Here is a 23,196-nt window from a genome sequence, read left to right as displayed (position 1 = left end):
GAGTGGAATGAGTAAACTAGTTCACCACTGCTAAGCTGCCTGAACACGCCTGAACGATATAATTCTGGACAAACCAAATAACAGGTGCTGTTCCCTAAAGGACCGGCCAATTAAAAATGCAACTGTGACACTATGTTGCTTCCCATGAGCTCACTAAGGACTCATTTTCCACCCCCCCCCCCCCCCCCCCCCCATCAGCAGACTTCCTCTGTTCAACACCTCTGTAAACACCCTCATTGTTTTGCGTAAACTCACCATCTATTTAGGAATGAAGGAAAATGTGTTTTATTCATTCATTTATTTCACAGTTCAAAAAACGTGTGTTTTCTTTCAACAGCACAAACAGTGTGAATGATTTGACAACAGACATGTTTAATACTGTATTTTAACATCGGAGACATTCAATATTTAAAGAAACATGAGGGTCAACTTAAAAAATTCAACAAATCTATAAAGCAATAAAAAAACATTTAAATTCTTTTTTTTACGTTTTAGTTATTTACATTTACACAATTTATGTTTAGTCTTCAAGGTTCAGTTAACTGTCAATCTGATTTCTGATAACAACTCTTCTCAGATCAGAACCACTGTTCTTTTTATTCAGTCCAGCCATACAACACTTGACTCCGCTGTGTCGCCACAGGTGCTGGCGTGCTGCTGGATGCGGTCTGGGGGGAATCTGACAGAGCAGAGAGGACACGGAACCATTGACTCCTCTGTGCCCGAGCCAAAAACAGGAGAAGGGCTCTGTGAGGTCACAACCGCCGTTTCCATGACTGCTGAAAACTCAGCTGGATCAGAATCCATGCAGGTGGAAGCATGGAGAGGCAGGTAAGCAAGACTGAAATACACTGCATGGACGAAAAGAAAAGATTAGCGGTGTTTGAATAAAAAATGGGTTGCAGACAACAGATGTTTGCGCAGTCACTTACCTCCACAAAGTGGACACATGGTCTCAGGAGATATGAGGACAGTAGAGCTCTTTGGAGAAGAGGAGGCAGTTTCCCACATGTCCGCTGGGCTCTGAGTGCAAGAGCTACTGCATTTCTCTGCTCTCAAACCTTTGGTTGAGCTTGTTGAGATGGTTTTATGTGTAGGAGAGGCTGCAGGTCTGGACCTCTTCAATGCAGTGCCACGGTTTACAAGGCATTGTCTGAGTGACATCAACAGTGTATATGAGTCTATACATATACTGCACATCATGTCTAACCATGTATACTTGGTCCAAACTCGTCTAAAAACTATATATTTTTTCATTCAATTCTATTATCAATACAACATTTAGTTTAAAAAAAATCTCAGAATTCTTCAAAATAACCAAATGAATGCAGACCCTTATTTTCAAGACAATATTTTCATACCTTGCTTTTGCTTTCCTCTTGTGTTCCTCAGAGGTCCTCGCTTCTTCACTGGAAGAACTGAGCCCACTAGATTCTACATAAAGACAGAGACACGCTCAACATCATTTGTACTGCATCGTCTTCGAAAAAAACTTTCCTCTGATCTATTTGGCAATTTAATAACTTGCCTGGTGAGAAATTCATGCTGTTGTCTCTCTGAGGTGTTGTGCTTGATGTGGAGCTGGAGGGGGATGTTGATACAGACCGTCTATTTGAGCGGGCAGCTATGACCATGCGTCCTGCCCAACTCAAACTCTCAGGGCTCCTTTTGGCATAATCTGGAGAAGCATCCCTGTCAGCGAGACAAGGATTAGGAACATATCATAATAAAGAACAAGCATTAAATAAGATTCAACTGTGTAGACTCTTACACACCCTGCGCCTCTTCCAAAAAATGTGTTTTGGACAGCTGGGCTTGAGAGCCACTCTGTCACGGATGTCATCTTGTCTGGTGTGTGCTGTTAAACAGTTTATAAAGATTTCCATTCATTCATAACCAGTGAACTGTAAACTCGACAGCTTGTTTTAAACAACCATCCAAAATCTTAAAACGTACACTTACCAGGTTTTGAGGAGCAGGTGCTTGGCCTGAAGTGTCTTCAGTCTGGTTGTCTGTAGAACGCACGCGCAAAAACGACAGACCGAACTGTAACTGTTTGTTAAAAGGCTGTGTGCAGGTCACACGCAGTCTGTCCCAGCTCTCCTCAGCAGCCGGAGAGAGAAAATCAGCTGGACAGAGAGAGAGGTTTAAGACATTAACTAACTAGTCTTGTGTATCTGTGTATAGTCCAGCAGTGGCCAGCAGTGGAAAGTATTTGCACACTTTATACCTTTTTTAAACATGCGCACACTTTGGCGGCCAATGCCCTGCCTTGATTCGGCTGGAATCATGAGTGTGGCGGTGGGCAGCAGCGTGACATAGGGATGATCCAAAGACCAAGAGGAACGGCCTACATCAATCTGAATGAAGGCAGAGCCGAAGTTGCCTTTACAAACAATAACAAAAAGACCGGCTTCAAGTCAAATACATCAACTTAAATATAAGTAGGAGAGGAAAGAGGTGAGAAAAACCCCATAAACCATGGTAGACGATCATGTGAACAAACCCACCAACATCGATATAGCCTATGGGAGCTGCACGCTCCATCTGTAACTCCACCCTGAGGACTCCACTGCGGTCTTGCGTACTACATAACCACGGCTTGCTGTTGTCATTGCTGTCACACAGATTATCCACTCGATTCTTTCTGTCCTGTGATGCATTATAAGAATAATGATTTATAACAGCTAACATATGTACATATAACTGTTAGGCATAACCACAGCATGCTCTCCAAGTCCACTTTAACTGTATATTCATTACATATAAGAAGAATGACGTTTTGTTCAAAAGCAACAAATACTTTCACGCTGTATTAAATCGTGCTCAATAGACAGTGATCTGAAAGATTAGCATTTAGCAATGTTTTAATTCACAAACCTTATACTCCTAGAATGCTAAATATATCAAATGTGTACCTGTGATGTAAACGAGACGATATGTTTTATTCTGATCGGAGCCATCGTGAAAACTTTTCATTCAAAATAACAGCTATGAAACGACCATAACCCATCGCTTTCAACAATCCCCGCCCATAAAGTTCTGACGTTATCGAATTCGTTTTTCCCGCCAGCTCATTCCGCAAGCGCGCTTAATAACTCCGCCCATACATTCGGCACTTCCGGTTTGAACGACCAAATCAAAAGAAAGACACGACGCCCTCTCGTGGCTCATTTCATCATCTTAAACATTTTGCAAAGATACTGTGTAATACACTTCATCACTTCAAAACAAAAAAATTGAAGGCGTAAAAATGATTATATTAAACTACAAAGTGGCAAATGTATTTTATTTAAAGTGGCTTAGATGCCCAGATGTTCTGTGAGCTGTGCAAAGGATTCTCTCAGTTTCCTAGTATTGAAAGATTTTGTAGAAGGATTTGTGTCCGAAGGTTATATAAACATCAGAGACTGACCTTATGTGACTTATATATATTTTTGGATATGGCCGCACCTATGTGTGTATATTTTTAGCCTAGGTAATACATTAAAAGCGTGACAATATTTTGGTTTTGGTTTTAGATGGACATGTTGCATTCCTTATTTTTCTGCTTCTCCAGATGTTCTTGGCCCCTGTATTGTAAAGCTGTTATGTGTGGGTGTGGGGAATCAGTGGGATGTTATAACCCAGCGATCTGAACATCTGTCTCCCATCCTCGTCATTTCAACTACACATATACCGCACCATCATCCTGCATGAACAGGAAATAATGTAAACACTGCTGTGAGACTATGGCTAAACTGTGTATATTGCCATGCTTTTTAGGTATGTTAGGGCCGTAAGCATATGGACATTTATTGGCTGTGTGATCTAGGTAGAAAAGGCAGAAACAATTATGATTTATTTGGTGGAAAAAATGGTTATAAGTTATGCATAAGGCCCCTGTAAATTTACTTTGTATTGCATTAAAACCTTGATCCATTTTCTGTCTTCTAAACATCTAAACATGTGCACATTGCTGATTTAAAGCAAACAAATGTGCTTGTAACAACAATCTGAAGAGAAAGATAAGCCAGAAATGATAGAATCATCGGGTTAACCACATGTGTGACCCTGGAAAACCAAACCAGTAATGGGTCGATTCTCAAAATTTAGATTTGACATAATCTGAAAGCTGAATAATAAAGCTTTACTGATGTATTGATTGTTAGGATATGACGATAAATGGCAGAGATGCAACCGTTTAAAAAATCCAAATATTGAGGAAATTGCCTTAGAAGTTGTTAATAAGAGCAGCTGTAGGCCATCCATTCACAAAAATAAAGGGTTTGTATATTTAGGGTAGGAAATGTACAAAATATCTTCATGATAGATAATATGATCTCTACTTTATATCCTAATCATTTTTTGCATAAAAGCTTTTTTGGCCCCAATGTTTTTTTAGGCTTTTATGAGATCAAATTAAATAAACATCAATTCTACACATATTCACCTCATTCCAACCCTATTTGCCTTTCGTTCTTTGGCAGAACACAATGAGAGATATTTTGGAGAATTGGCCTTCATTGACTTCCATCGGACACAAAATTCTCTTAATATTTTCTTTTGTGTTTCCCTGAAAAAAGAGTGAGATGATAATGACATACTTTATATTTTGAGGTGAACTATCCCTTCACCCTAACCAAGAAAAAACATGAACATGAATAATACGACACAATTACAGTGTAAGACCCTGAAAGTTAAGTTGTTGATTCATTGTGAATAAAGACTCGTTTTATTCTTGCTTTGAAAAGAGACTATAGGTTGTTGTGTATTTTATTCAAGAGAGGTGGGAGGCACTGCGTGGTGTAAGATGAGAAAAGAGCAGGGCAGGTCGGGTCGGGTAATTGAAACAGGATGAAGAGCGGATCTTTAAACTCATTCAGTTGTTTTGGAGCTCAGCGGAGCAGCGTGTTGTGTACGGCAGCTTATGGGCGCTGAAACTTGAAGGGTCACCCCGGAACCGCTTTCTTCCTCACAAAGATGATGATCTTATCATTTACCCGAATATCACCTCGAGTTTATTTATAAACGTGTTTAATTAGACCGAGATGGACACGGAGCGTTCAGCCCCTCCTCAGCGCGGGCTGCAGTCACTGGATCGGAATGCAGCGGCATCCGAGCGCAACTCGGAATATTTACAATCTCTAGGTAGCGAGTCGAGCTCATTCATCATGGTTGAGCCCAAAACTCGTTTGGAAGTCCCGGCAAGGCTGTGGGTGACGACGGTTGTGGTCATCGTGATTGTTCTTCAAGTTGCCTCCACCACAGGACTCTTCATATTCTTTAATCTGTCAATGGCACAGGTACGAATCGATCTGCAAACGTTATTGATTTTAAATCAGAAGTACAATTTTTATTTAATGTGGCTTTAAACTTTCAATGTACTCAGACCTTTCTGCATGTATTGCTTGCCAAACTAAAACAGTACCCATAGAGTAACTGAGCTTATCCAAGGAAGATTTGATGATGTTCTATTGGTACCCATCTACCTGATAACATCCCAACACAGACAGACACACAGACACTCCATTACAACCAATACAATTTCCATTAAGGACAATAAAATCCACAAGTATTTCTGTGATGGTTTCTATTGTTTTGCAGGGAACGTATGTTTAGTTTTACATATTATATAATTAAGATCATATTCCAATCGCTTTAGGGCAATTCCAATTTTTACTGTGGTAACATCACAGATATTAACATCTGGTGGTTCATATACCCATGTGAGATCTCTCTTCGTATTTGTAAAGCACTTGTTTTATTTTTAGTGCATGATTTTTCATAGTCAGATTGGTGATCCTGATTTTCAGGATTGTCCCATCCAAAACGCTAAATATTCCTCATAAATGGACACATGAAAATTAAATTAACTTTATATTTTCTATGAAGAGGCATCCCTTCTCCATTCATTTGGGTATTGTTGCTTCGCGATTGTGAATTTTATTTCACAGAAATCCTACTAAGTTTGTCGTCTCCCAAACGCATGTTTATTTCCCTTTTTTAAAATAGAATATTTGTTCATAGACTGACATTTTTTTATGTTTAGACACTATCAACAAGGGTTTAGTAAAATATAAACAGATGGTTCAATATATTCATAACAAATTCATTCTCTGAGCATTTTTAAGTCACTTCCATAACGCAAAATGTCACGTCCATAACGTTGGAATTGCCCTTTACAGCTTTTGCTTGCCCTGCAGCCTGACATGCTGTCATTTTGGTGTCAGGTTTACATGGTGTCCTTTTATTTCTGAAGCTGGTGATTACTGCATGAAATTTGTTGCCATGAGAATTAGGTCATGGGTACTGAAGAGTTTGTTGTGTTCAGTTCTGATGGAAAGATTTGTGCCGATCGAAATAAAGCTTCCTTAAATGATGTTAAATAATCTTTAATACACAGAACCTTTCTGTTGCACAAAGCTTTTTTTGCAGTATAAAAACTGTTTATCAGAAGATAATAGAAAAAGTACATTTAAAAACCACAGACTCCAATGAGTTCTTCCATGGTGCCAGTGCAAATATTTTGCTACTAAATTCTTGTCTTTTGTGTTGGGGGATTGTGTTAAAGACTCAACCCAAAGAGCTTTTGGTATGGTTTCTTTAGTATTCGGACACTTTCTGTATGCACTGTGTGGAGAAGTTGTCAAACTCTGACACGTTCTGTGTGGCAAGTTACACTAGTCTCTAACTTGTGTGGATTTCTTTCAAATACTACTCTTTCGGATTGACCCCTCTATTCATCTTTTTATTTAAAAGAACCATAACCACAACATCAGCTCTGTTGCGCTGACATCAAACAGTTGGTTATAATAAACGTATTTGTCATAATTCTTTCAAAACGTAGTTTATCACAGTACAAATTAGATGGTGGTATGCTAAGCTTCCTTTGAAGATAAACACTGCTTTCCTTTGTTTAGGCTCATTGAGGCATAAACTTCAACTTAATAAAATGATATTAATGCTGTCAGATTCAATTAGTATATTAATTACGTTCTTATCCTCTGCTTTATCATAGCTGAAGGTCAGTGTCTTTTTTTAAGTGAGGAGGGTTTTGGCCGTTTCGACTGCACGTGATGAGTTAGACACAATACACAAGGGGCCTGAAAACAATAATACTTTGCCAAAAAGTTGACCGCAGCATTTAGGGAGAGGTCAGATAAATGTGTACCCACAGTCATCCACAGGGATTTGACTGAGAGATTTACAGACATTCAAAACAAAAAAGTTTAAAATCATGTCATATTTTTGCCTTTGTGTAACCTTGTGATTTTTGTCCAAATAGCTCTCAGTTATGTGAATATGTTTGCCTGTGTTTATATTTGTCTGTGAAGTCACACTAAAGACTTAATCGTCTGAAATGTTATATTAATTATAAATTTTGTTTTGATGCACCAGCAGATTTATCTCCGAGTTGGTCGTGGATTCTTTGGAAAAGCATTTTTATAGATTAGTGACCTAAAAACCTTTTTCTCCCATGGATAGGCTCAAACTCAGGGCGTTGTGGAGGAGCTGAGGTGTCTTGGTCTTCTAAACGCTTTGGAGAAGGAGCAGGAGGTACCTGATGACCTGGTTCAGCTCTTTGGAGAGCCTTGTATTAAACTAGCTGAAGGACTCAAAGCCTACATCTCTAAGGTAGAGAGATTCAGCATTTCTGCAAAAGAAAAACAACAACAACAAAATGAAATGCGGGATAACGTAATGATGTGAATACACATTTTAATGTATTTGACCAGTACTACAATTTTTAGATGATCTGCCTTGTTTCTATTTACTACATTTCTCTGTGGTAAACTTCATAAACTGTAGAGCTATATATAACATTCCTGCTTCCTATCACAGATGTCTTTGCTGAGGTTGCAGCAATGGGAATTAGTCTGTTTATCCCATTTCTCATGGCATGTGGAGCTAAAGCCCTTAAGACATAAGCACATGGCCGGCTAGAGCAGTGGGAAACTATCTAAAAACACACAAAGCCCTGCTGTTATAATAGAGACAAAACAATTGACTTAACTAAAGAGTAATCCTTTCTCTTGAATTTCTTCTCAGTAAGGAAATGACAGGGTTTTTACTGAGCTATGAATAAATCACATTTTTTGAAACCTCTTAGCTCTCAGCTGTGGTTTGGGTATTTTTGTTTCCACTCAGGGCTTCTAAAAAAGATCTTAGATTGGCTCTCTGACATGGGCGGCTTGTATTGATAAATTTGTCAAACTCCAGATTTCTATCGTTCGGTATTGCTTATACCGGATCGGGGCTCTGCACTTCAGTAGCACAGAATATTTGGCAGGAATTTTTGAAAGCACAATGTCTGTTATTATCAGAAGTTCCTGTGAGGAAAGACCAGCCCTCAAAAACGACATGTGGGAAATAACTTGGAATAGTCCACACAGTTTATAGATTTCTTATTTTTTTGGAATACAGCCTGACAAATGCTGGGTAATTCTACAGCATTCCTTGCAGTACATGAGCTGTATAGACTGTTTCATCGGACGCATGCGCCTGGCCCGAAGTTAACTTCTAGCCTCTGTTTGTTTATCGGTCTGGCTAGTGGCTTATTATGTAACTATATATAATTTAATATACATTTATATGAATATCTTATAGTATAATAATTGTATTAAAGAAACAATTTGTTGAATTATATTCTAAATACTTAATGTAATTTACTTGCTATTTCTTTTGCTTGTTAACAGAAATAATCTGCAGGGACTCTATTCTTTGCAGATGTGTACCGAAAGTTAAGTTAGGGTGCCAAAAGTGTGCATGCGCAGTAACGTTTATTTTGTTGCTTTGAAACGGTCTATAGAAAGTGGTGGATTTCTCTTTAGAATGGGAAAAAATTTAGGAAAGCTGTAAAAATATGTGTAGCGCTGATCTCAGGGCAGGTCATTCAATCCCAAAACTGAGAATCATTTTCTAGATCTGTTCAATTGTATGCAGGTGCTTTCGTCTAAATTTATCTAAACAAAGAATTTCTGCTGTCTTTCAGGTCACAGAAAATATTATCTCAAAACACACCTTTCAAGGTAACACATCACCGCAAGAATCCATTTGTTTCCTCATTCATTAAAAATAATATTTTATAAATAATCTCTAATGTAAAGTACATTTGCTCATTCATTGTATACTTTTGTATCTCGTTGTGTTTACTTTGTTTCACAGAGAGAGTAGCAATCCCTCCACGCACAAAATTACTCACCACAGGGAGCCCACGGCCATCCGCTCATCTCACCCTAAGAGACAGTGGACGTCAGGGTGAGTCATGTGTGTATATTACTTACAGCTTTAACTTTATTATAAGCATATGCGTCTTCGGTTGCTTTCGGAACATTAATTGTCTATAAAAAAAACGACTTGTTTAAAAAATGTAATAAGATGTCTCAGATGCTTTGCGGTCACAAACAAATCTCAGTAGAGTTACCAGCATTGTGAAAGTTTTAACGGACTGTGTTTTTGTCTACATGATCAGGATTGTGATGCTTGCTTAAAACATAAAACAGTGTAATGCTTGTTGTATTTGTGTAGGAAATCTATGGTTGGAAGCAAAATGTTATATTATGCAGAAGGATAATATTCCCTAGAGATATTGAGTTCTGGTGTGCCTACAACTTACTAATGTATCTAATCGATTTTTAACCCTCTTCCTCATTGTTCCAGGTCCCGCATCCTTAACCCCTCAGATGGACCTCCACCAGTCCTGTCGGCATCCAGTTCGATCCTGGGGAAACCAGAGCTTCGGCTCCCACCTGCACAACATGACCATATCCAACGGCCGTATGCGCATTCCTCGCGCGGGCCGCTACTACCTGTACGCCCAGGTCTACTTCCGATATCTCACGCTCTCCAGTGACAATTACCACTCGGGCTCTGTCAGCCACCAGGTGGTGCAGTGTGTCTACAAGAAGACCGCCTATGCCCGACCCATTCAGCTCCTGAAGGGTGTGGGCACCAAATGTTGGTCTCCAGACAGCGAGAACGCCCTTCACTCCATCTACCAGGGTGGCCTGTTCGAACTTCGCGCGGGTGACGAGATCTTCATCTCCGTGTCTTCTCCCACAGCGGTGTACGCAGAAGACTCCTCCAGCTACTTTGGGGCCTTCCTGTTTGACCTCTGAAGGAGTCGATCGTGGCTTGTGGTCTCATTTCAAGAGAATGGAAATGGTTACAGCTGGAGGCCTCGCATGAAAGGATGAAAAAAGAGAAGAACTTTGGTCTTCGTTCTGCCATCTGGCATTAACAAAGTGTTCTCTAATGAACTGCAACAAGAATGTGACAAGTCTTAAAAACAGATTCTTAACTAATGGCATGGCACGATTCTTAAAAAATCAAGTTACAGCTGTACACAAGCAACAAGAAAGTGTTGAAGTGATAGGTTTCTTATTTTGAGTCACATTTACGATAACTTTATAATGGACCTAACAATTCTAACAGTCTATACTTCCTTTAAAGGTGCTGTGTGCAATTTTTTCGAGGAACTATTGACAGAAATGCAATATAATATACATAACTATGTCTTCAGAGGTGTATAAAGACCTTACATAATGAAGCGTTATGTTTTTATTACCTTAGAATGAGCTATTTATATCTACCTTCGAAAGCGAGATGTGTGGAGTGATCCGATGGCTGCAATTCCAGACCTCACCACTAGATGCCACTACATTTCATACACTGGACCTTTTAAAAGAAAAAAATACTTATTCAACACACCTATTCTTTTTATATTAAGTGGTCAAGTATACATTCAATTCTTAGAAAAATTAAACAAATGCACTAACAGATCTTCGTTCATACTATTATTTAAAAATTCATTCGGACCATACAAGAACAATTGTCTGCCACTTTTTCTTGTTTCTTTTTCATGTTAAACTGTTTTTATTGTTCATACTGTTGTAAATAAACTTTGTTGGTCAATGTGACGGCTCATGAACCAGACGGTTCCAGTTTGTCAGGAAGCACTAAGCCATTAGAAGTCAAACATGTGTCATTCCGAAATGATGTCTAAAGTAAAATTCTCAAACATTCTTTCAAACAATAGCTAACGCAGTAACAAGAAGAATTGTGAATGAGTATGACTAGGAAATATGATGCATAAATGACTTCAAAACAAAAGTTAATCTTATCTACTATACTTACCATCAGTAAGTTAACCCTTTTAAAGAATCTGTTGCTGACTCATTGCGAATTATTGCCAAGGGCATAGCTGCTAATATAGTGGTCTCCATTCTAAAACGAGTCATTTTTAGATCCCACAAAGAACTGTAATGTGTGCACAACCAAATCAAAAAGAAACACTGGAGCAAGTTACATGTTACTGTATTTCATGTTGTGCTTATGAATAAATTACATGGATAATGTGACATTCATATTTAACACTAATGCATAAAGGACAATGTTATAAAACAAGCAGTATACACAATTTAAACAATGAGTTCAAATAAACCAACAAATGATTGCAGAGAACCATTACATATTTCAAACAACGATCAGTACACAATGCTCTTTTGTCACGAAGTGGCCCTTTGTCAAAAACAATAAACAGAAATAAATGAAAATACTGTGAAATGCAGCTAATGATTCTGCAAAATATATAAACTATATGATGGTCACTGTTAATCCTGAACAGTGTCTACAAAAAAAAGTGTATGTTCCAGCATTGTTTAAAATGATCTATAATGCCTTCATTCTGTGTCCCGCTGTGAATTATTTTAGAAACCTATAGTGGTGTGGTATGCAGGGGAATTATTCAAAGATGCTGCAGGCTGTAAACAACAAAACAATCTGAGTTGATTATGGATATAAGGAAATTACACAATTCGGATGTCTACATTTTGCATGCTCAGATTAAATATCAACATGCATGTCAATGGAATAAAATGGTAGGCTGAGTTTTGTGCAGGCAGCATTTGGTAATTTATGAGAGCCTTACAGTCCTTTCTGCAATGGACACCTGCAGGGTGCTTTTGTGATCATAGAAGCAATTCATAATACAATGGCCGATCAATTCTCTTGGAGTGGAGTAAAAAAAGGCGCTAATGTAATTGAATATTGCAATAATCCCATGTTCCAAAAGCATTGCACAGGGAAATACCTCATATTTCTCGGTTTCAACATTGGTGTCATGAACACGTTTTAAAAAATCACGTCAAAATAAAGTTTAGATTTGAAAAGGAGCACATAAAGATAAAAACATCCTTAATGCAACTTATCACTTGGCAGAACACTGTTGCTTGTCATGCCATACTTGCTCACCAAAAAAGAGCCCAAAACTCTGGGAACAATTGTAAAAAATTTAAATTGTGGGGAAATTGTAAATCATCAGGCTCAACAAACGTAAATAAAAACTAAATAACATTCTGCCTAAGAGCTTTTAGATGCTGGAATATTTGCAAGTGCTCGTGCAATAAGTAAAAAAAGAACATGTAAACAGAAAATAATTGAACTTCAACATCCATGCCAAAATTGGAAGCCAAGTGAACTTTTAGAAGATGTACATATCACTGAGATTGCATTTAACGTACCTTAAAACGTCATGTTAATTATAGTCATGAAAGATGATGGGTGTAGATGTGTTTTGGGCTTCGGTATATATGATCTAAAAGAGGCCATGTAGGTGAATGTTCATATTTTGCAAGAACAACAACTTACTTGTAATGCTACAGAGGTGATCAGTGCTACAAGTGTTAGGACTGATTTAATCTTAGCATTTTATTCTCCTTTGACTGTGTGGTACTATTGTAAGTCTTGATATGTTATGATAGGTTGGTTACTTTCCCAGACTCAGTCCCACCTCTTAAGCAATGTGCTGGAGTGCATAGAAATGTGTTGCTTCTGTAAGTTCTCCATTCTGTAGCTGTAGCGCTTGCACCAGTGAGGCTCAAAAAAATGGTTTTCACAGTGTGAATGGACTCTTATCCAGTACTGACAGTTCTGTAGTGCAAATCATTTGGCCAGACTGGTGTTTTCGGCCCAAAGGGTGGTTTCAAACTGGTTGCTGATTCATAACGGCCAGTTTGGCATATCAGTTGAAGAGAATAGAGTCAGGATCTCGGTTGGCCATCTGTGCCATATGTTTCAGAATGTCCTTTTTGGTGATGATGCCCAGTAAACGTCTGCAGGGAAGAAAAAACATTTTTCTTCACATTTTCAATTGACTATTGACTACTATGTGTTTAGTTAAAAGTATAATTTTTGTTTATTCATAGTAACAATATTTAACATTTTAAAATAAAATACATTTTAAATAAAAATGTTGTTTCTATTTGTATTTATTTGTGGAAAATGAAAACTGGAGAAATAGATCAAATTAACAGAAAATATTTTTTCAGACCTCAAAAAAGGTTAATATTCCCTTTCAAGCAATACAACAGTATTATAATATTCAAATGTAATTAGTGCGATAAATTTATGCGATAACCTGTATTTTAATCTTGTCATCCTGTCAGTCTTTCACATTGTTGCTGGATGACTTTTTGTTACTCCTGAGGTTCGACTTTGTTGAAATTCAACAGACACTGGGCTGGATTGGCCACAATACATGTAGAAATGCTGATTTTATGACAATTTGGTATTGTGGTGAGGAAGGCAGGACGAGAGCCGTCCCGCCATCCTCACCACCGGTATGGCCCCTAAATTTTCTCTGTGGCTCTAGTTTTGAAATAAGTGTTTACCCGTTGTGAGTGACCAGACACTGGCGTAGTCCCAACTTCCGAAAGATGTCCACCACAATGTCCATGGCAGTGTGATCGGTAACGGTGAAAGGGCTAAGATCCATGATGCCACGAAGCTTTAGTGGGGGAGGGCTGTTGGGTGGCTGTGGAGGTGTGTATTCGGTGAAGAAGATTCTGGAAGGGCTAACCACACCCTCCTGACGCTGACGAGCATTGTCTGCCAGAGGGAAATAGAGAATAATCAACCCCTTTGTAATACACAATCCACTGACATGACAAATACAATACGAGATTATAATTGTAGGGTTAAGATGTTATTTATTTGCTAACCTTTAGTCTGTCCGGCCCCAAAAGACAAAGTTTAATGGAAGTTATTTGACTTCATATCTATTATATACCAAGTCCTCTTAAGCCAAATGTTATTTTTGAGACAGAAACAATAACAAGCACTATAACAAATAAGATTTAGTTTGCGAAATCCTCATTTCCTGTTTCATGAAATTGTCCCAAATTGATACTAATAAAAGCTACAGTGTAGTATACTCTTACCAATAGAGATAATCAGATCCCTGCGCAACACAAAGCCCACAAGCCTCTGTGACTCATGCGAGACCACCACTGGAAAACCGCTGTACGATGTTTCAGCAATGAGCGTCTCAACCTCTTCCACGCTCATCCTGTCCTGCGTTATTACTGAGAGTGGTGGGTCGCAACGTCGAGGACGCATCACGTCCATGGCCAGAGTCTTGTGGCTGAACTCCTCCTTGGACTCCAGGAAGGGGTAGCCGTTGAGACGGATGTGGGCCTCGTAAATACCCTCTCGACCCAAAGCATCTGCAACCCATTTACTAGTCATGGTGGCAGCCATTAGAGGCACGATGTATTCCAGACCACCCGTGAGCTCAAACATGATGACCACCAAAGAGACAGTCATACGAGTCACACCACCTGTGTTGGAAAGACGGATCAGTTTCGGTGGACATCAAAGTACAAACCATTATTAATGGCTCATCGTTGAATGAAATTTGTTTACTCATTTTATTATTAGACACAAAACCACTGAGGCATTTTGTTTTTGGGGTGAACTTCAAGTTTCATCCAAAACAATACATAGCAAGACATGCAGTGAAATGCTTTTCCGACTATCCAAATAGACAAGAGAGGAGATAGGAAAGGAAGGAAGTTAAACAATATACATGTGCATTTTTTTTATTATTTTTTTTATAAATTTGCAAAGATTTCCAACTATTCTCTTTCACATTGTCATTATGGGGTATTGTTTGTAGAATTTTGAGGAAAATAATGAATTGAATTAATTTTGGAATAAGACTGTAACATGACAAAATGTGGAAAAAGTGAAGCGCTCTGAATACTTTCCGGATGCTTTGTATATCTGTATAATACAATTTGTACAATGTATGCATATGTGTGTGCAAAAACAGTCCTGTTTTTGAGTGAGTGTGTGTCAACTTTGGTTGAACTCCCTGTACTTACCCAAGCAGGCAGTAGCGCCAACCATAGCGTAGAGGCCCGGGGTGATGCAGTCAGCTCCAGGTGAGCACCAGCCTCTAAATATGATCCAGTCATGGTGGTAATATGCCAACTGCTCCATGCCCACACCAAGCAGCCTACCTGCAATCGCACCTACTGCCATACTAGGGATGAAGAGACCAGAGGGCACCTGTTGGAGCACATAGAGGAAAGGTCTATATAACAACTGTCCTTGTTAAACTGGCGTTAAACTGGTCCTGGATGATCACGCCGTTGAAGTGTTAACTTAACGTGACATACCTTCATGCCAAAGGTAACCACAGTGATGAGCAGCTTAAAGACCAGAGCCAGTGACAGCTGCCACATGGCCGTGTAGACGTCATGCCCCGCCGGCCTGTCGGGCAGAGAATTGCTGTTGCTCTTGGTAACGCTCACGTTGGCGTAGTTACAGAGCTGCGAAGAATCCAACAGGCCGCAATCATTGAACAACTCCGAGATCAGCTCGCTGGTGCTCATTCGAGTGTATCTGTTGGGAAACGCCAGCAAAGCCGTAATCGCTGTGACAACCAGCACTTCCAGGACAGGGTAGTGACCCAGCCGCGTGGTCTTACGCCGGCGGCACCAAGCAATGTTTGCTTTGATGAAAAAGGCGCCCCAGATTCCTCCAAAAATACCCAGGAGGATGAAGGGTATAAGCTCCAGCAAGTGCCACTGGGAGTGGAATTCCACATAGAACAGCACCAGCCTGCTGTTACCGAACGGATTTATGGAACGAAGGGTGAAGGCAGCCACCAACGCAGCAAAGAAAGACCGCCATAGCGTCTTCAGAGGGAAATAATAACTCACCTACAAGAGAAATTTGAATGAGATTTAGTATTGGTACAATCATGGTCATGGCACTAGATGAATCTCAAGTATGCTTGCCTCTTCCAGACTGAAGAGAACACCTCCGATAGGGGCACCAAAAGCTACAGACACACCAACAGCCGCAGCAGCAGACAATACCTAATGGAGACGAAAACAAAGAGAAAGCTCAACAATACACCAGGCTTATCACAGAAAAGGATTGAATAAACAAATCCCTAAAAATGTCAAAATAAAACGGGATCTAATGTTTGGTCTCGGCTTCTTGATTTCAACATTCTCAGAATGAGTTTGCACATGAAACCACAAAAACAGGCGACCAGAACGTCCTCAGTATGAAGCCGCAAAAATGTAAAAACAAATGCCGCTGCATTTTTAGAGCAAGACACACAGAAGATCATTTTCATTTCAAGTAACTGCCTTCCTTTTTAAATCCTAAAAGTGATGATAGTCCATTAGACACAAAAGAAGCTTTCTTTAATCTATTTTTGCTTTAAAATGGTCATATCATCCATAATTAATCAGGAACACGTGCTGTTGCTCATTTGCTCAGTTTCTTATAGTAACAGGAATCCAAAGTGTAGAAAAATAAATTAAAAATAGAAAAGAATAGAACATTTTTCAGACAGAAATGTAATTAAAAATATATTTATGACCCCCGAGCACCTTTTCTTCTTTTCATCATACCTCTCGTCTCTTTGCCTCATTCTTGCGGTACTTGGTGAACAGGTGACACAGAATGTTGCCACAACAACAGGCTACGTGGACCAGAGGTCCTTCTTTTCCCAGACTGAGACCAGATGACACAGCCAGCACCAGGGTGATGGTCTTGATCATGAGAGTCCATTTACCCAGATAACCCCTGATGATGAACCCGCTCAGTATGGTCTTGATCTAACAGACCAAAACAGAAAAGTGTACCATTTCCTTAACCGTGTCAAACTTAATGTCACATTCACCCTTTCCAAAGTTAAAAACCTAGATTATATATTAAACCAGCACTGAAACTATTTCGCTTACCTCAGGTATCCCGGAGCCACATGCATAGGGGGCAAAGGCCCTGACCAAAGACACCGCCAGGAAAGAGAAAAGCAGAGCCCAGCAGACGTACATCAAATAATTCATAATGTAGGCGAAAGGCCCGTCACTGGTACCCACAATGAGCTCAGCCCAGCTCTTCCAATTAGGGCACTTGTCCCTCTCCTGGAAAGTGGTCTCATTAGAAGTCCAGCAGCAGTGCTCATGGTTGAACCAGAAGCCGTTCAGACACACACCCTCCTTTAGATCCGTCAGCCAATGAGCAGAGATGTCAATGCCACCAGCCAGGGCACCTTATATAAAAGAGAATACAGGCTAAAAACACATTTGGAAACAATCTTAAGTGATATTTTATTAAGTTGAGGAACAAACCTGACATCAGTCCCACGAGCAGCATGAGAAGCCAACCAGAGAAAGCATCACTGATACTTTTCATCAGAGCCCATGTAGACTCTTTACTCTTGGAGGCAATCTAACATGCAAAGCAATTGACCACGAATGAGTACAAATAAGTCGAGTATAACACTGGCTGGTAAGTAAATTATTTCGGTCAAAATACTGAGCACTGTAACCTCTCGATGACGATCCCTGTCTTTGGATTTCTCACGGACCCAATCAATGGTGTTGAAGTCTTCATATGTCCCCACCCCAGGCACCGGCTCATCTAGCAAATCCATCAGTTTAGGAACCCCATTAGGGCCATCTACACCTCCATATGAAGCACCTGCACAGATAAGAGACACACGCAGCTGAAACAAATAAATAACCAACTGTGAAGGCTCAATTGGTGGAATGCCATACTCATCACATTGTCATTTTACGTTTATGGTTGTGAACAGTCCAGTTGTTTACAGCCTTCACATGACTTTTATCAGAATGATTTTACCAGTACCAGGAAATTTACTTGCATAACAGAAAAACACAGCAATAACAACTGCAAAAATAATTGTACAATTTCAAGAAATCAAGCTTAAGCTCAGAATGACTTAAAATAGCAATGTTGCACAAAAAGATATATATTCGTATTATGACACACATGCACTGTGGAAGTCCCTAACCACGAAGCAGACTAAACAAAAGCACCCTAGAAAGCAACTGATATCAAACACTGAGGAAGCTCAACAGATGTAATTCTGACACCATATGAAACTAGATACAGTAGAAATAACTAGAGGGGAGACTTTGATCTGGCTGATAAAAGAATTTGTCAGGCTTTTCTGTGTAGGGGGGCGCCAAATACCAAAGTGGTGACCTCAGCGTTTTCTCACCACTATTTTCTCACACACGCACAAACGTTGAAGACCTATACATTACGCATTTGCCCCTAAACCGATATCAAGTGATGAGAGCAAGAGAAAAAACCATGGGAATCTTGCGGATGACAATAAAAATGAAGAAAAGAACAAAAAATGAATGAGGATAATAACAGTGTATTCAACTGTAAATGTAATTTTCTTTCTTCTTTTTTCACATCCGAGCCACTTTCAGCCCTCTTTGTCTAACGCCACGGAGATCAACACAATACGCAGAGCTGGTGTCGCTGATCACATGGAGAAATGCGAGACTTACCCGAGGAATAGTCCCGGTCCAGAGGCGGCACGTCATCTGTGCTGGAGAAGTCCAGAGTTGCTCCTGCGATCTCAACCATATCCTCATCGCTGGTCCCACTCTGCAGGCTGTTGAAGCTCTCGCCACAATAGCCTGTGTTTTCCATCGTTCCTCCAGACTGTCCCGGACATAGAAATGCCCTTTGACCTGAGCGTAAAAAACTCCATTAAAGTTAACGCTTGACAAGACTCACCCTACTATTAATGATTACCATTCAATCATTACCATTCAATCTAGATTAAACAGTAACTTGCATGGCTGCAAGCTATGACTCACATCATCACCATTTATTTGCATATATTTAATTACTCTATAAGCATTAAGCAGTGAAAATATGCAATGAATATAAGAAATGTGAATAGTGGAAAATGATGATTGTTACGTATTATTAACCCACAAAAATGATGTGTATATGTATGTATTACATTGTAATGTAATTGTCAACAACTCTTTTTAAAAAATAAACCTTGGCTCTGCGGTAGGTTATTTGTGACCTGTTTGATTATTGACTTATGCTTTTTGATGTCCTTATGTTGTTTGCGTCGGCTAAATGACTTATTGTAAATGTAAATAATGATTTGAGTGTTCTCTGTGTGTCCAGGCTATTAGCATGGGTTTACCTCCTGTTACTAAACCGTAGCAAATGACATAAGCGAACTTCAGATATAGGTCAATTTAGCTTAGCCAAATAGCTGCCCCAATAAATTGTAAAACATGAACAAAGTGTTCAGCACGCCGAGGTAATTTCACTAACAACACTTATGCAAACACGATTAAAGCTGTCAACGTAGAAAACCGGCGAAGATTACTTGGGAAAAAACACACCTATAGGCAAATTAGCAGGATTGCTAAAGAAGGCGGTTTGCTAACAAACCGTCATCTTCTTTACGTTCTATAAACTGTGACTTCGTGCCGTTATGTTAGATTGCTAAAGTGTGTATTTGTAAAGTCAATAAAAAGCAAGTTAACTGTCAATGCAAAGCGTAACTAGTTGAGCATTTACCTTGTTTGCTATCGTATGTCACGCAGATGCGTATGACGTGAAATCCCCGACAGACATCTATAACCGAGGGACGATCAGATGATGCGCCCGCTCTCGATTAACGCCGTCTGACTGGAAATAACGTTTTTATAGATTAAATACAGGTAAACACAAGACAATATAAATACATGTTATAAACGGTAAGGCTGTGAACACATTCTGGAAAATAATAGCAAAGATTGACAAACACTTTAAATAGGGACTGAAACCAGCTTAATATTGCCATCTATTGGTGACTGTGTAATAGTTCTGAAATTAAACACATTATTAAACACATTGGACACGCAAGAACTCTGTTTTGTCTTCTTCAAAGATCAAAACTGTTCCCAATTTGGGGAAAAAAGCGTACATCGATTTTCACTTTGTACCGGTTAAATACATAAATGGTTCTAAATCACTTTGATCACTTATTCTGAAATTTCATCTTCTGAATCGATGGCCGTGTCCATTAACTTTATAAAATCAACATTAAAGTAGGCTATCTGGATTGAAATTTAGGCTTTGTTTAGATTTTAAATACACATTATATAAATAAACAATAAGACACAAAAAGTACAGTTGTATTATGGCAAAAAAACAAAGTAATGGCACCATTAAGAGTCAATTAACATCAGATTACTAAAAGTGCAGGCATCAAATTATAAAGTAATTGTCTAAAACAAAATAGTTTTTGGTTAAGTTTGTCACACCACATGACATGTCAACATCCTAAATTTATGTCTTGACATATAGACCCTTTATTTTTGAAAACCATCCAATAAATCCAATACACTACACAAAGGCCTACACATTAAGTTAAAAATAGCATTCAGTGTGTGAATTCCATCTCATACTGTGTACTACTATGTGGTTTTGACTCACAAACATGCACAGTGAACTGTGCAAAGAAAGAAAGCCACATTAAAGTCTTTCACAAAATGTGTTCTGTTTACAAGCATACACGTATCGCTTAAGTAAAACATATTAATCTGCACTATGTACACATTCTGTGGTCCTCTTTTAGCCTGCTCAGTTTTGTTTCAAACCACTATAAGTCTGTCCTGCCCATAATGGATTTAGATTGTTTAATGGCCTAGGAAAGAGGATGCACATATTGTATTACAGACAGTACGGACCGGCCACATTAACTTAATGACCTGTTCATTCAAATACATTTCCATGTCTCATATGTTATAAAAAAACTTAAACCCAACTACTTAATATAGAATTGTTTGAGGATTTAAAAAACACTAAACGTTACATACTGATGTAATGTAAAATCATACTGATTGGTTATCCAGTGTTTGTTCTGTGAGATAACATGTGCATATTAATCACATAAGAAATGAAATATAAATCGTTTTGTCATGTTTTATAGTGAAATATAATAGTTTATGATTTCTTTGATGAATTACATAAATATTAATATATCTGTAATAACGTGGTTGGATTAAATAGAGCATGTTGGATTGGAATTCTGAGAGACTAATGCTTTACTGCCATTGACCTATTCCAGAAGATGATTGAACGTTAATGCCAATGCAAGCTTATGTAAACATTTACCAAACGTGTGATTGTATCAGGCCATGTGTCCTGTGCAGAGCAGGAGAGACAGTAAATGAAAGTGAGAGGGAGGGTGGGAGGTCAAATCACTGTTGAAGGGTTATAAATACAGTGGAGAGTGCTGTTTCTCTGGACACACAGGCAAACCTTCCTTTTAGGAAATAAACTACCATAATGCATCTGCAAGGCTGTAACATGGCAAAATTTGAATTTTGCATGTTGATTTTGTTCATGCTGATATTTAAGGTAGGTTTAAAACTTTGACAATTTGTGATAACTGAACGTGTAATGTCTTTTAATGAAAATCTGGCACTTTGTATTATAATATAATATTATAATATATAAATTATTTTTAACAAGCATTTTAGATATTTCATTTTAACTAAAAAATTCTGTTTAGGTATCTAGTGTGCCGGTGGTGACCACTGAGATACAAACCGATCTTCCAAAATCTCATATATTGCATCGCATTGCACGAATGTCCCCTCTGTGGCGAATAATGGGATTCAAACCCTATGGAGCGTATTGTCAGGATAATATAGAGTGTTCTACAGGATTCTGCAGGTATGTTAATCACAATAAATGTATTGCCATCTATTAAATGAATAGATCAAGATTAAAACCAAATTGAAAATTTTATTTTCTATCCATAGGAATGGTCGTTGCTCTTTCAATGGCAATGGGCCTGTATATTCTCAGTGAAACGAAGCCTGGCATTTTGCACAGAATTCTTTTTTGGAGTTGAGCCATCAGATGATTATTGTAATGTGTGTTAATATGTGCGTGTATGCTATCAGCACTTTACTTTTAAAACTGTGTGTAGTGCCACACGCAGTATGACATGTTGTGGTGTCTGACTTGAAAAGGTGCATCTGTTACACTGGATGTGTTTTATATTCAACACATGAAACAAGATTTGTAATTGGTCATCTGTGGCCGATAAAAATAAGTGTTGTTTAAACTGTCAAAAGGATTATTTAGTATGATTTCTCCTTAAAAATACATTTCTTATTTTTGTGTCACTCACATATCGTCGCTGTCCTTCCGAAACCTCGGATGTCCAAATTGTTTTTTAAATGATTAAATACTGTGTTGTCAAAGTGGACAAGCACTTTGTAATACTTTTAACTGTTGATCTTTGATATAAAAGTATTGTATTTGTTAGGCTATGAGGGTGAACAGAAGGCCTCAATCATGTCATTATAAAACCTGCATTGAGCCAAAAAGAGGACATGCAGAATTGCACACAGTGTGTTCTACTTCTCAGAAACCAATGACAAAGGCCACTGGAGTTCCTCGGTATCCACATGTTGAGAGGGGTATTTGCACAAGAATGTACTGTAACAGAATGATCTCATTGTACTGTCAATGACCTCCACATGTAGCCAGATTACATGTGTCCTGTGTGACAAAGGAGGGCAAAGTTTAAATTTGTCAAATAAAACACTGAAATGCTTTAATGGTCTCTTTAAGCTCTCTTCAAAGATAATACCATAAGGGACAGGACCTATTCATTTCCTTGACAATTATTGTGTACTTGTAACAGCATTGTGACGTGTGAATAATTTCGAAGTAAATTTTGATATTTAACATGATTTATCTTTATACGTTTTCATTATTCAGTGGCAGAAAAGCGATATTTTAGAACAGAGGTTTCTAAACATTTTTCATTAGTCATTGATGTTTTCATGATTGACAAAAACATTCTTAAAATCTACAAAGACAATTCAAAACTTTAAATATTTGTATTTTGAATAATCCCATAAATAATTTTGGCTTTTTCTTGTTAGCAGCACTGAAAAAATGCCGGATTTACATATTAAAACTGTTTACTCAGCGATCTATATGTTCAAGTTGCCCGGTTTATTATTAATAAATGTTTTTACTGAATATGTTAAAGTTTCATATTTTGATTTAAAGTTCTCAACTGAAATATTTTTTGTTATTGCATCATACATT

The 23,196-nt window shown here is 38.5% G+C and overlaps 4 protein-coding genes across 6 annotated transcripts; 2 read left to right on the top strand and 2 right to left on the bottom strand.

Annotated features, from left to right (window-relative positions):
- Positions 1-197: 197 nt before the first annotated feature.
- xndc1 (xrcc1 N-terminal domain containing 1) lies at positions 198-3,068 on the bottom strand. 3 transcript variants are annotated; one of them, XM_079487146.1, is made up of 9 exons: positions 2,919-3,068; positions 2,511-2,652; positions 2,231-2,386; positions 1,963-2,129; positions 1,776-1,858; positions 1,529-1,692; positions 1,362-1,434; positions 933-1,153; positions 198-851 (listed from the first exon to the last, which is right to left on the bottom strand). In XM_079487146.1, the coding sequence occupies exons 1-9, from the start codon at positions 2,961-2,963 to the stop codon at positions 601-603; spliced, it is 1,302 nt and encodes a 433-aa protein (XP_079343272.1). In that variant the 5' UTR covers positions 2,964-3,068; the 3' UTR covers positions 198-600. The 3 variants fall into 3 exon arrangements, with proteins under 3 accessions (XP_079343272.1, XP_079343273.1, XP_079343274.1); XM_079487147.1 differs by having other exon boundaries at positions 265-851; positions 2,881-2,957; XM_079487148.1 differs by having other exon boundaries at positions 270-851; positions 2,231-2,360.
- A 1,747-nt stretch (positions 3,069-4,815) lies between these two features.
- Positions 4,816-11,439, top strand: tnfsf10l3 (tumor necrosis factor (ligand) superfamily, member 10 like 3). Its single transcript, XM_079486193.1, has 5 exons — positions 4,816-5,285; positions 7,468-7,617; positions 8,975-9,011; positions 9,148-9,240; positions 9,643-11,439. The coding sequence occupies exons 1-5, from the start codon at positions 5,031-5,033 to the stop codon at positions 10,098-10,100; spliced, it is 993 nt and encodes a 330-aa protein (XP_079342319.1). The 5' UTR covers positions 4,816-5,030; the 3' UTR covers positions 10,101-11,439.
- clcn5a (chloride channel, voltage-sensitive 5a) lies at positions 11,283-19,749 on the bottom strand. Its single transcript, XM_079486192.1, has 12 exons — positions 19,657-19,749; positions 18,615-18,800; positions 17,618-17,769; positions 17,418-17,517; positions 17,028-17,338; positions 16,695-16,901; positions 16,068-16,148; positions 15,444-15,989; positions 15,147-15,333; positions 14,202-14,600; positions 13,653-13,869; positions 11,283-13,094 (listed from the first exon to the last, which is right to left on the bottom strand). The coding sequence occupies exons 2-12, from the start codon at positions 18,757-18,759 to the stop codon at positions 13,004-13,006; spliced, it is 2,436 nt and encodes an 811-aa protein (XP_079342318.1). The 5' UTR covers positions 18,760-18,800; positions 19,657-19,749; the 3' UTR covers positions 11,283-13,003.
- A 1,635-nt stretch (positions 19,750-21,384) lies between these two features.
- LOC306911021 (liver-expressed antimicrobial peptide 2) lies at positions 21,385-22,831 on the top strand. Its single transcript, XM_079486030.1, has 3 exons — positions 21,385-21,483; positions 21,638-21,801; positions 21,891-22,831. Exons 1-3 carry the CDS (start codon positions 21,412-21,414, stop codon positions 21,937-21,939), a joined length of 285 nt encoding a protein of 94 aa, XP_079342156.1. The 5' UTR covers positions 21,385-21,411; the 3' UTR covers positions 21,940-22,831.
- The last annotated feature ends 365 nt before the right edge of the window (positions 22,832-23,196 follow it).

This window comes from Barbatula barbatula (assembly GCF_947034865.1).
Source record: "Barbatula barbatula genome assembly, chromosome: 22".
NCBI classification, from domain to species: domain Eukaryota; kingdom Metazoa; phylum Chordata; class Actinopteri; order Cypriniformes; family Nemacheilidae; genus Barbatula; species Barbatula barbatula.
The sequence above is the reverse complement of the archived record's forward strand: the minus strand, read 5'-3'. Positions and strand labels throughout refer to the sequence as shown.